The sequence below is a fragment of the Taeniopygia guttata genome, chromosome 5, assembly GCF_048771995.1.
Source record: "Taeniopygia guttata chromosome 5, bTaeGut7.mat, whole genome shotgun sequence".
In the NCBI taxonomy this organism is placed as follows: domain Eukaryota; kingdom Metazoa; phylum Chordata; class Aves; order Passeriformes; family Estrildidae; genus Taeniopygia; species Taeniopygia guttata.
The window spans coordinates 42,092,292-42,105,855 of NC_133030.1; the positions used below are offsets into that span (position 1 = coordinate 42,092,292).

Below are 13,564 nucleotides of genomic sequence, written 5' to 3' on the forward strand. Positions count from 1 at the left end.
CTGCAGTGAGCCCCACGCACTGGCAGCTGCCTGAGAGCATCACCCCAAATGTGCCACTGCCTGCCTGTGCCACCTCCCTGCCCTGCTCACAGAGCTGAGGAAGGAGGTGGGTGGGGAATGATGGCATGTCCTTGCTGTGAGTGAGCCCTGGCCGTCAAGTGGGGAAGGCCAGCCCTGGCATCAAGCTGCAAGCATGCCATGGCACAGCCCTGCCAGGGAACAGGGTCACCTCCATGCTTCCTGCACCTTCAGGGTGCCCATAAGCACTGAAAGAGCCCCGAGCAAGCAGCTGCTCTTCCCTGCAAAACCCCACCCTGCTCATTGCAGGCAAGGCCGCTCTAAAGTAATTATTTCCATAAAACAGTCCCATTTCAACATCAGAACTCTCTTACGGGCATCTTATACCCTGCAAAATCCCATCTTTGGCATTTCACATGGAAAGAACCCAACAAAAACTTGTCCCTGCATCATTCTTAAACTGACTGCAGCCAGGACCTCCTGCGTCACCCCCGAAGCCCTCAGAGAACACCTCTGAAATCCTCAGGGCATTATTTTTGTTCTGCTGCTATTTAGGACAGGACTCAGTCTCACCAAAGCCATAGGCTTCTACCAAGGGAAGGGCCAGTCCATCCATGATCCAGTGCCCAGCACAGCCACCCTCTTGTGTTTGACCCCAGTAGGCAAGAACCCCACCAGCAGCTCCCTATGTCCTGCATTGTGAGGGACTCCTGAGGTCAAAGCAGCATGACAATGTAGGACACTGGGCTCCTCACACCTGCCGTCACCCCAGAGCCCCCAGGTCTCACCCTCACTGTTTCATTTGATTGCTTTCTCTGCTTCTGGGATCTCTTAGTAGAGAGTCTCCCAAGCTCCACTACCAGAGAGCCAGTCCTGAGATAAACCAGGTCAGTCACCTGCAGTTTGTGTCTCCCCTGAGAGAACGAGGATGGGAATGGTCGGGCTGGGGCATCCCCAGCTCCAGCCTCTTGGCACAGGTAACCCAGGCCTCTCTCTCAGGAGACTGCTGCTGACTTCTGAGAAATGCAGGGATCTCCAATGCCCTTGCAGGCAAGCAGAGCTGCACCAATGACCCCTGAACAGTCAGTGCCGCTCCTCAAGGAAACAGCTTGCAAACAGCCTGTCTGGGCACTGGGCCCTGAAGGACTCCTCAGAGCTGTGCTGCAGCAGCTCCAACTCTGAGATGCCCTGGGCAGCACATCCCCTGTCCCTGGTGGCTCACTGTGGTGGCGTCAGTGCCTCTCCCAGCCCAGGTGTGCAGGGGGATGTGTTTGCTGAGGGGGAGGCTGACAATAGGGGGAAATGGGCCGGGTTGTGCACCCCAATGGTGGTGGCTCACAGCCCCGGCCACTGCTGCTCACGGCAGGCGGAAGCGTCCGGCCTTAGTCAGCCCCGGCTGCACGTGGCAGGAACTCTGCTGTTTGTTTTGGTTCCTGGGGAGGGGAGCTCAGCCTCCCTGGGGACCCACAACCAAACCTGCAGGCACCTGACAGTCCAGCCCCATGCCTAGAGACATCAGGGTCTGGTCCCCACGGGTCACAGGCACTGCAGGCTGGCCTAGGTCAGACATGAGTTTTGGAAGGGCAGGGGATGAGCACCAGGACTGCCGGAGAGCACTCCAGGCAGAGAACCCAGGCAAGGGGAATCCTTGGCAAGCCTGGATACTGCTTTCAGACACTAATCCCTCGTGGGGGCAGGGACGATGCTACCAAGGAGGATGTCCCTGAGACTGCCAGACCCAAGTCCTGGGAAGGCACAGCCCTCATCCAGCCAGCGTTCCAGGAACAGATCAACGTTGGCAGACCTAGTGCTACTCAGATTAGTGACCTGTGGCCAGTGGCTAGGCAGCCCTATGCTGCAGGGACTGGTCAGGCCATGGGTGTTTGCAGAAAAGCACAGCCCTGGAGCAGGGTGAGGCACTGGAGAGCCACACCACAGCCCCAAGCATACGTGGGCACCTACAGGTAAGCATTCTGTCAGCAGCCCCACAGCAAGCGCAGTTACTGTGCCAAAACAACAGCCCCATGCACATCAAGCACCTGAGAGACCAGTGCAGGCAGCAGAGACACAGTAATCACAGCACAGCTCACCCTGCTCTGTCCAAGTTCCTCTACTGAAGCCCTGGGTGGGAGCTGCAGCTTCAAGTCCCAGAAAGCCTGCAGGAATTTCTCTCCAGCAGCTGTAGAGTGCTGTGCTTGGGAAAAACAAGGCTGAGAGCAGGACAGACTGGTGCAGCAGTGTGCATGACCTTCTGCCACCGGCAGAGACAGAACGGCCTGGGCCAGCACCGGCTGGAAGCACAGGGCATGGAAACCGTGGGAGGGGTGAGATTCTCCCTGCAGGAGCAGAGCAGCCCTCTCCTCAGGAAAGAGATAGGTTACTTCTCCACCAGACAACCAAGCATATTCTGCACATTTATCACGTTTCATCTACCCTGGTGAAAGGGCAGTGAGCACTGAACAGAGAAGAGAGGCACACAGGCACAAACCGGCTGCTGCTCTCCAGCTTTCCCAGCCCAGCCGCTCAGTGGGCAGGGGCTGCCAGGCGCTTTTCTCCCCTGCCAAACTGGAACCCGATCCACACCCAGCCCAGAGCTTCTGGCTGCTTATCATGTGGATGCAGTTCTCCTGCTTTTAGCTGTCATAATATTGACACAAAGCAAAATAATAGTGATGGCGAGACTCTGCCTGGCTCTGGAAGGCAAACAGGCAAGGAGATGGGGAGTAGCAGACTCTGCTATTGTGTGGGACAGGGCAGCAGCCAGGGCTGCTTCCAAGCTCTGCTCCTCAGCATCACTCCTGCTGATAAGAGGGGGATGTGGGATGCGGGCGGAGGGGGAATATAAGCTCCACGGCACACTCTCCCTGCTGGGAGAGTGAACGTGTGTATCGGCAGGGCTTCATCCCAGAGGCTTTCCTAGAATGTGGGTGGAGGAGTGGCTCATCTCTCCCTTTCCCTGAAACCTGGCAGCCGCTGAATAGCTGCCATCACCCGCAGCAGACAATGAGCAAAGATGAGCAAAGCGAGCCCGGGGCCAGCTGCAGCGCCGGGAGCGCGTGAGCAGAGGAACTGTGGGGAGCTGGCTGGTGACCAGGAAGCAGCCCAGACTGCTGGTGTCACAGACCCCTTGGTGACCAGAAAGCGTCCGGGCCGCACTTTGTCTCACTGCAAGAGCCTGGCTTCCTGCAGCCACACCAGGTTTGCTCCGGGGCTTCTCTGAAGCCGGCTGGAGGGATGAGACCCCAGCAGCACCTTCTCTGCGGCCCAGCCGGCGTCCCATGCGCCCTCAAAGTGGTGGCAGGGCCACAGCCAACACCTGCATGGTGCCACTGAGCTTTCTGAGCACTTGCGCCTTTGGTGGCAGCGAAAAAAGCCAATGCCTTTTCAGGGTTTGGAGGGCCAGGACACTAATAGCAAGAAGGACAACAGCTCCCACCCAGATCTGCAGCATGCTCCCTCATCCCTTGCTAGAGCTTGTTTTCCTACATGACATGCAGTGACTTCCCACACTTCCCTCACCTCTTCCTGACCAGCCTGGCCTTTGAACCAGCTGCCTCCAGCTGCCTGTATCACGAGGGAGACCTGGGCTACTGCCATAGATGAATGAGCCGACGAGTGAGGCTCCACATCCAGGGCAGGCGTTTAGACGCCAGGTTCCCATGCCTCTCCCAGGGGCTGGGAAGAGCAAGAGGCAGCCCAGCCTGGGCTGCTTCCACAACAAGCCTTAGAAAAACCTTCATGCTTCCCAGCCTTGGTCTCTATTTTTAAGGCACCTAAAAGGAGGGGGGCACAAATTACAAACTTGCTGGCAGGAGAGACAGTCCCTGGGCCTGATTCAGAACCGCCTACTCATTTTCCATAGGGATTGTGGACTCCATTGGTACCGCAAGGGTCTGGCTATGGGCTCGGCCTGCCTGTGTGTGCTGTGCTGACGTGAGGATGAGACAGCAGCCATTTTCCAGGCAGAGACAAGCGCACGTACACGCAGGAGGCCAAGACAGGAGCTGCACCAAATGCTTTGCTAACCTGAGGTACTGAATCCATCCTGTTATTCCCCTTAGCAATGCCTGCCTGTTTCCCCTTGGCCACCCAGGCAGTTATGGCAGCCAGGCTTTCCTGAGGATGACCAGTTTAGGAGACAGCTGTTACCAGAGTCATCAGCAAAGATGAGCAGAACACGTGTCCTGGTACCTGCAGTGTCAGATGTGAATTTCAAGCATGCCAAAACTGCCGATGACTCAGCCAATGTGTTCATGTGCCTGAAAAGCCACAGAGCTCAGCTTTCCAGCTATTCACGTACCTGCATTTGATCAGCAACTGTTTGTTTGGGCTTTTTGTCTTCTTTCCCTGGAAGCTTGGGTTCTAAACATGCATTCCACACTCAATTCAGCTCATCATTTCCATCCCCTTCACTTACTAAGTGACCTACTTTCTCCCCTGTAGCACACAGAAAACACTGGCTTGGGCTCCCTTCAGCAGATTCATTCCTGCCTCTACATCTGTGACTGCAAAGGCTTTGTTCTTGACTTGTTTTTGTCTCAGGTCTTTGAGCACAGGTTTTCTAAAGAGCAATCATGTCACAGCAATGATACCTTAGTGCATCCTTCCCCTTAGACTGTGCTCAGTTCTCCCCACACCCATGGACTGTGACCTCCTTAATCCAGTCACTTGTGCTCAGCAAGTGGTTTAGGCACCCAGCAGTAATGCTGCTCCTGCCATGTCACCCACCCAGGCTTCACAGCCCTTGCCGAGCTGACAGCCTGCTCTGCTGCTCCTGCTGGGCCCTGGCTCAGCTGGCTCTCCTCTGCTGGCTCCTTTCTTTGCCTGTGCTGAGCGTGAGCAGCTCACTTTGCTTACCCAACTCTTGCAGATGAGTCCAATTACTAGAGTTCAGCAAACTGATTCCCCTCCCTGGCATTTTATCCAGCCCACTTATCCACTGAGAGTTTCTAATCCAAACAGCCCTCCCAGCACACGATGTTCCAGTGCTCCCAGGCTCTACCCAGCCTCTGTCCTGCCTTGTCCTCCCTCACATGAGCACTTGGGGGATGACATTCAGCCCCCAGGGATGCAGAATTCCCTGGGCAGAGGGAAGCAGTGTCTCCAGCAGTCAGCCCTGATGGTACAGAGCAGGATGCCATCCTGGCTAGGCTGGCAGCTCTCCAAGGAGGTGAGACAGTTTCAGCTCCTCTGCAGGTCCATAAAATGTGCTGCCATGCTCGGCTGGCCAGCTCATTCCCTGCTCAGCTCTTCTGTGCACATAACCAGCACTGTGTGCAACTGTGTCAGCCTCCTTGCTTGCTTGTGCACCAGCTGGGAAGATGCAGCCACCACCTCTGCCCAGGGTACAGGGGGAAGGGAAGGAGGGTGGGCTGTGCAGGACAGTTCCCTGTGGCTGTGGCAACAGAGGGGGTGCTGCTCCATAACACCCAGCAGCTGTGGACCAGCGGCAGAGACTCCCTCCAGCTGCACAGGGCTGCACCTCACCACCCCCCATCGCTTCTGCCACAGTGCCACAGCCTGCAAGGCAGTGGGATTTTAGCAGAGTGCACCAGGGCACCAACATGCATCTTCCCTTCCCCACTTGCCCTACACTCCCTGTGCTGTCTTTGCTGCCCGTCCTCCTCCTCAATGCCTTCTTTTCAGTCCTGCTGGGCAGTCCCTGTCTAACTCCTGACAGCAGCAGCTGGCTACTGACAGTTGGCTGTCTCGTAGCCATGGTCCCTCTGAGCAGCCTGGGGTTTGCCTCTCAGCTCTCCAGAGAGCCCCAGGTTTTGGCTCAGCTCGGCTCTGCAGAGCTAACGGCTCCCGAAATCCCCATTCAGAAGCTTTCATTCATGAAACACAGGGCACCAGATCAAGTGCAGGACTCTGTCCCTCAAGGGACACCAGACTGCCAGCTGCCTAAACTAGCTGTGGCAGCAGTGCCCGGCAGAAAGTGCTGCAGGGAAAAGAACAGAAACAGCACAAACGGGAAAAGCTCTACTGGCTGGCCAAGCGCTGGGAAAAAACAGCCCTGCAATAGTTACTGGGACCAAAGCAGGGAATGTAAACAGCCAAGCATCCACAAGGAGGTCATAACCTCAGAGCCTGGTTTCCCTTCCTCTTCTCCATCCTGTCTAATCTCCAAAAGCTGCTCTGTTTACTAGCAAGATAAGTAAACAAACAAAGGAAAGCTACAATGCAGTGATTTTTATTTTTCTGGCCAATCCACAGGTCCCAGTTCCCAGGTGCACATATGGGAGCTGTTTCTGCACACCAAGACAGCTGGCACATGGCACTGCAGGACCAGCAGCAGGCAGCTGATGGGCACAGGCAGCCTCCCCAGCCCTGCCTGTAAGTTTGCAGAGGGGCAAAGGGGGAATGGGGTTTCCATGCACAAATGCAGAGCTGTGCAGACCTTGCTCCAGGGAGCCTCTGATTTATGCACTCTGGAAGAAAACATACACCTAAATCTGGGGAGAAGGAGGAGACAAGGTAGCAGGGAACCAGGACATGCCCAGTTGGCACAGTGGTGTCCAACACAGAGGGGCCAAAGGCTGGGCAAACCCTGTCACCTTCTACAGATTTTCTCCAGGGGCAAATGCTCATCATGGAATGAAACTCTGACTTCTGTCCAGGGCTGCAATACCCCCGAGCACATCCTGACAAAGTCAGATGCGTGGCCTTTTGCCAGGCATTGGAGGGATAGGGCAAGCTTCCTTCCCAGGCTGCTGGGCTCTCTGGCTTCCAGGCACACAGGGGCACTTGAAGAAGCAGGAGGAGAAGAGAGGCATGGAAGGACTCTCAGTCCCCTGCAAGCTTTGGGTGACAAATCACCTGCATTAATCACGCCATCAGAGCCAGCACAGCAGCTGTTGGTATTTTGCAGGTGACCCAGCAGACCCGGGACAGGAGCTGGCTGTAGGGCGAGTCCAAGCTAACCAGACGAACACAAAGATGTCCTGAACATCCAAGGCTCTACAAGCCTCGGCATGAAGCAATCACTGAAAGCTTCCAGCATACGCCTGTTTGCTTTTATTTCCTAATCTCAAACAGGACACAGACCAGAGCGATAGAGTTGTACGGCAATGAGCATTATTCCATGGCTCCTGCCTGTTCCCTGGACACACTGCTCCAGGAACTAGACACAAAGGAGCTACATTCCTGCCTTATCCAGGGCCGGCTCTGGCTCTGCCAGCAAGAACAATGGGGCTGCCAGGAACTGCCCTTTCCCAGCCCGTCTGACGCGGCTCCTCGCAGGCGGCCGCGGCCGCTCCAAACCAAACGCGGCCCTGGAGCCCGGCCCCGCCCGGCCGCGGCCCCGCCCACCGCCGGCCGCACCTCCCATTGGCTGAGCGCCGCCGAGGGGCGGGCGCAGCTCGGCAGACTCCGCCAATGGGACGGCGGGGGGGCGGAAGCGGAAGTGCGGCCGCCATGCCGGGCGCGGAGCGCGGCTCGGAGCTCTCGGAGCAGATCGAGGCCTTCGCGGCGCGGCTGCGGCGCGGCGGGGAGCGGCCGCGCTCCGAGGATACGGCGCGGCAGACGCTGTCGCTGCTGCGGAAGATCGTCGGGAACGGGCGATGGAGCCGGGCCGGTGAGGGCCGGGCGGCGGCGGGCGGACGCAGCGCTTTCCCCGGGCGGGCGCAGCTCCCCCAGCGCCGGGAGCGAGGCGGCGGTGGGGCGCGGCGGCGGGGCCGCGGGAGGGCACTTCCCCCCGGTCGCGGCTGTCGGGAGCAGAGGGATCCGGCGCAGGCCCCAGGCGGGGCTGGCGGGAGCTGGGGCCTCGCTGGCAGCGACCGGCGGATTCGCGGTGCCTGTCCTGCCGCGGCGGGGCCCCTCCCTGCCTGCTGTGCTCCTCACCTGAGGAGCTGCCCTGCTCCAGCCTTCCTCTCCCCGGAGCGGCGTCAGTCCGAGCACTGACCTCTTCAGCAGCACGTGGTTTCCTCTTTCAAAGGAAAGCCCAGATGCGCTGCTGATGGGCTTCCCTTGGGCCTGTGTTGTGTCCAAGCGTTTCCGACTGCAAAACCCACCAGTGGAACCGGCTGCTTTGTGAGAGGCTCTCTACTCGCCCCTTCCTGGTGTTTCTTGGTGCTGTGGTCCTTGTGCTGGAGCAGCTGCTGGCCCTGGGATATTGAGAGGGGTGCTGGTTTGATGCTCACATGGGCTTGCTCTGGGCAGCGATAACCAAGGCCCTCCCCTCTTTTAGGGGAGCTCATGGATCTGATCCGGACAGAGGGCCAGAGGATGACAGCAGCCCAGCCATCAGAGACAACAGTGGGCAACATGGTGCGACGGGTACTGAAGGTCATTCGTGAGGAATATGGCCGGTAAGGTGCCCCTCTTTCTCCCTGTATTTCTGAAAACCCAGAACTGCCCTTTAAGTTGCTTCTGTAAAACTCCTTTAGTTTCCATCACCTCCTTTCCCCACCTCTCCTAGAGAGGTATTCAGGGAGTTTAACACCAAAGGAGGCCCTGTTGATTCCCCTGTGGATGATGACATTTCCTCTTTAGAAACCACTTGGTGTATGTGCTGTGAGTGCGTGAGAACAGTCTGTGCCCTGGCCTTGGGTTGGTCTCTCTGTCTGTGCCTAGGGGGGTCCATCCCACTGGAGCAGTAGCCTCGAGCCTGCTCCTTGTCTATGGACAGCAGCATTTGCACATGTCTTAAGAAGGCATTTCCTGGTAGAGATTTGGGTGTTTTTCTGCCAAGACACCTATGGAAACTCTTTGGTGTGGCATGGTGTGCCTCCTGTGGGGGGCTTTCTTTCCTGTCTCTTGACATCCAGGTGTGCCACACTGTGGGGACAGTGCTCAGCCTGGCTGCAGCCCTGTGCTCCTTCCTGAGGATGAAGTGGCCACTTCTCTCCACAGGCTTCATGGGCGCAGTGAGGAAAGTGACCAGCAAGAATCCCTGCACAAACTCCTGACTTCTGGAGGACTGAGTGAAGATTTCAGAACTCCTTACCCCTCCCTCAGAGCTAATGTTATTGAAGCTATTAATGAAATGCTAATTGAGCTAGGTACGGATGGCTCTGAATTGCTCCTGGGTGATGATTCTTATGGGATGGGACTGATGCTTCCCCCTTCTCTAGGTGAAATAAAACAATAAGGATCTGGAAGGCTTAATCTGAAGGAACTAAGGGACCAAAGCCCTGCTGCTCCCAGGACTTAGTTTTAAGTCTCTTTGGCTTACAAGGAGATGGGTAGATTGTAGAAGGAGCAATATGTAGGCCTGCACTCTTGGTCTTCTGGGAAGTCTTGAGTCCTGTGAAGAAGAGTGTAAAATCCCTGTGCGCATATAACCTAACTCTTGTCACAAAGAACTGTGATACAATTTTCTCTCTCTGCAATTCTTGTGACAAATCAGGCATCTTTCTGAGGCCAAGTTTGTCCCGCTATTGAACTACAAAAGTGTTGAAGTTTTGTGGGTCTTGTGGTTATCTGGAGTAGTGATGACACAATCCACTCCCCTCACAATGGAGTTTTCAGTACAGCTATTTTTATATATAGTGAGGGTATAGCTAGGGAGCATGGAGCATTCAAGGGCAAGCTTCTTGGTTCCACTCCACTGGCAAAAAAAATGGGGAGAAAAGCTGCACCTGCTCTTCCAGTGCTAATAACTTTGTCTTAGTGAAAAATGATCTTGTTGGAGAACAATCCTAGCAGCACAAGTGTTGCTTTCGCTGGCTGCTTTTACACCCACATCTTCCTTCTGTTACAGAGGGCACCACTGATAACATTGCTATGCAGGCACTGGAGCACATCCACTCCAACGAGGTGATCATGACCATTGGCTACTCGCGCACTGTTGAAGCCTTCCTGAAGGAAGCCGCTCGCAAGCGGAAGTTCCAGGTCATCGTGGCAGAGTGTGCACCATTCTGCCAGGTAAGGCCTAGGCTGGCTGCAGCATATTGTTCCATGCATTCTTACTGAAATCTTGTGTCTGGAATCAAGATGAACATTATGGAAATTCCTCTGCAGTTGAAAGATTGGAGATTCAACTGCCTCACTCAACATTATCCTACCCCAGCATCCTTGAGTTGAAGGGCTGTGTTCAGGTGTCATTACTTGGTATTTTTGCAGTTCAGACAAGAATTGAGTGCTGATACCTTTACAATTACACTGCAGGAGCTATGTCACAGGGAACCAATTGGATTCTCCCTCTTTTTAGGGTCATGAAATGGCTGTCCGACTGTCTAAAGAGAATATTGAAACTACTGTCATGAGTGATGCAGCTATTTTTGCTGTCATGTCTCGAGTCAATAAGGTAAGGAGGGCTTCACTGGAGGAGGGATTTCATAGCAGATTGGGTGCTTAGACCTCTCAAATCAGCTGCAAGTCCCAGCAGTGATGGATGTGTCTCTTCACTGAAGACTCAAAATTGTAATAGTCCCTGTTCACTGCTGGGGTGGAGATTCAGTGTGGAGCTCCAAGTCAGTATGATGACTGACTGAATGGTGACAGGTTTTTCTGGCTTTGTGGCTACAGTTACATGAGAGCCTCAAAGGATTAACCTCCATTTTCAAAGGAGATGGAACAAAAAGCAGCGTTTCCAAAGGCAAGAACACCCCTTTGCCTGAAACAGATGATTGATGAAGGGAATCATTAAGGTTTGTCTTGTAAAACAGACCTGTTCTGTACTTCTAGAGATGAAAACTTGGCACCCTAAACTGGGGGGGAAAAAGTACTTGTAACATATTAAAATGCAGCTGTATCAATTTTTATCTATATATTTTGAGCTGCTTTTTATTACTCCCTCAACCATAATTTTTGGTTTTTGAGAATTCTCCTCAACCAAGGGAATTTTTGCAGTGAGTAGTCAAGTTACTTGTACAAAGCTTACTTTGTAGGTTTGTAAAAAAGGGACCAGAGCCCAGTTTCTGCTTGGTGTTCCCTGCAGTAGAACATACATTTGTCTTCTGAAATTCTCTGTGCTGGAATCATGCTCTTGTTAGCAAGGAACATCTCAGTGCAGAGCCAGTGCCAGATGAAACAGATCAGGCATTTAGCTGCCCTCTAACTCCAGCCACTGGCTGGCTGGCTGTACTGACACAGTCTTCCTCCAGCTCATCTGTCAGGGTCTGAGCCAGGAAGTGTTCCTTCCTCAGCTTGCTATGGAACATGCTATCCAATTCTGATTTGCCCTTTTAAGGTCATCATTGGTACAAAGACAATCCTGGCCAATGGCGCCCTGATTGCTGTGAGTGGGACTCACACTCTGGCACTGGCAGCTAAACACCACTCCACTCCACTCATCGTGTGTGCCCCCATGTTCAAGCTTTCACCACAGGTAAGTACAGCAGCTCTTCAGGACTGCACCTGCAGGGCTTTTACTTGTAGGAGCTTAGGGTGAAGAGCACCATCTGTCCCAAGATAAGGTCAGTAAATGAGCCATCTCCCCCATCTAGCACTGCTACTTCAGATAGGAGATCCTCACCCAAATCTGGCACACCTCAGGATCTCCTTGAAGCACCTCTGCCACATGTGCAAAGCAGTACATTGGATATCAGGATGTAGACCACTGTCTAGATTGATGAGATTGGCATTGCTATACTTGCTTTTCCTCAACCATAACAGATTTCAGTTTATACCATTAGTGTTGAAAGGCAGAGAATGTAGAATGAGACTCTTTCTTACATTCAGTACTTTTTCAATATTGTCAATATGAAATTGCAGACTGAGGAAGTCATTCTTCCAGTTCATGAGGCTTTGGTAAGGGCAGCCACGTCATAAAAGGCTCTGAAAGCTTTGAGGAAGAACCTTTCACCTGTGAAAGTTAGAGAGGTTCTAGACACAAGCACTATGTAATTATTGTAAACAGAGTTAATATCACCTGGCAAGTCATCTTCCTCTGCATTAATTCCTTCCAGTGCCAGGATCTCTTTTCACAAGGATAATCAGGTAGGGCTTTTTTCCTGATCTTCCTGTCCTCTTTCTCATTTAGTTCCCTAATGAAGAAGATTCATTCCACAAGTTTGTGTCACCACAGGAAGTGCTGCCATTCACAGAAGGTACTGGTTATTCTTTATACATCTGGTCAAGTTGGTTCAGACTATATATACAATTTTTTTTTGTAACTCACAGAAAAAATTAAACATCAGACTGTTATAACCCAAGACAGAAAATCCTTTTTTATTGTCTTTGACAGAAGAGAGTGCTGTGAACCATCCAGTTTTATAACTGTCTATTTCTTAAAGTAGAGAAAAAGGATTTCTTTTGAACATTGTCTTTGCAGTTTTACTTCTGCTCTGAAACAGTGTTTTATTATAGGATGGTGATAATGATGCCAGGCAGGTCACAGTTTCCTGTGGGCTGGGGCAGGTGCGCAACACCAAGGGCAGCTTCCCTTCTTTCTGTAACTTCTTGAAACTTTGTTACATGATACAGCCATTGAAAAAACAGTGTCTCTACCATGGGCTTACCACGCAAGCAACATCTTTAGAAAGGCATCAGTGCCTAAGCCCATTTTCAGTTAGTAAAGTCTCTTTCAAAGACCCATTTCTATGACAAAGGGTTTTGAAATGAAGGCTTGGCAGTGGATTATAGTTTTGTTGTTCTGAGCATTTCTTTAAATAATAACTTTGGTAGTATCGTGATTCTTGTATTTTATATTGGTAGGGTTTTTTTGGCAATTAGTCAGTCTACATCAGAGGGGAGCTGGGCTTTCTACCAGCAAAAGTTACCAGAAACAGAGTTTTGCCATTCATTGAAGATTGCTGTATACCTGTAATTCATTGACATCAGTGAAGAAGTCGGAAAGTATTCAGGATGTTCACATACCGACTTCAGGGTGGTATGTGCATGGCCAGTTTGTTTAGGAACTCCAGAAGGTGTGCAAAAGACTAATGACTTTGAGTTGCTTTGACTGATATTGCTGCTTTTCACTTCACAGGGGAGATCCTGGCAAAAATCAATGTGCACTGCCCAGTGTTTGACTACGTCCCTCCGGAGCTCATTACTCTCTTCATTTCTAACATTGGGGGCAATGCACCTTCCTACATCTACCGCCTCATGAGCGAGCTCTACCATCCAGATGACTATGAACTCTAATACTGGGAAGCACATCACTGCTCAGACTCTTTTTATCTTTCTCTTTAGAAAGATACAACAGCTAATTAAAGTGTATGTTGCAAAGACAAGTTGCTGTGAGGAGCCAGTGGGGAATATGCCCAGCAATGTCTTTCTTACCCAAAAGCAAGAGAAAATAGATCTCTTGTACAGGTTTACATCACATGCTGTATCAGAAACCATGTAGAGCTGCTAACCCATTTTGATTTTGAAACAGCAAGGCATATGTGTAACTCTGGGGCAGCTAAGCTGTATTTCAAAGCACGCTGCAATAAAGGCTGTTTACAGTGATCTCACTGTTAAGCACATTTTCCATATGCAGTTATTTTGTTTATTTAACTAGCAGGAGTTTTACCAGTGTAGTCAGTTGCCTGCACTCATTACATGATGCAGTAGCAGGTTTTACAGTGTGTTTTCACATGTAAATGTGACAGGAGTAGGAATCCATCAGCAGTTGTCTTCAAAATGGATATTTAGTTATTTCTGTAGGGCTAGG

At 52.4% G+C, this 13,564-nt stretch overlaps 1 protein-coding gene across 1 annotated transcript; it reads left to right on the forward strand.

Annotated features, from left to right (window-relative positions):
• Window positions 1-7,413: 7,413 nt before the first annotated feature.
• On the forward strand, window positions 7,414-13,376 carry EIF2B2 (eukaryotic translation initiation factor 2B subunit beta). The gene is given in 8 exon segments (NM_001245531.2): window positions 7,414-7,594; window positions 8,207-8,327; window positions 8,872-9,020; window positions 9,722-9,885; window positions 10,172-10,267; window positions 11,153-11,290; window positions 11,945-12,011; window positions 12,893-13,376. Coding segments are annotated over 8 exon segments (1,053 nt in total). The 5' UTR covers window positions 7,414-7,434; the 3' UTR covers window positions 13,051-13,376.
• Window positions 13,377-13,564: the final 188 nt, after the last annotated feature.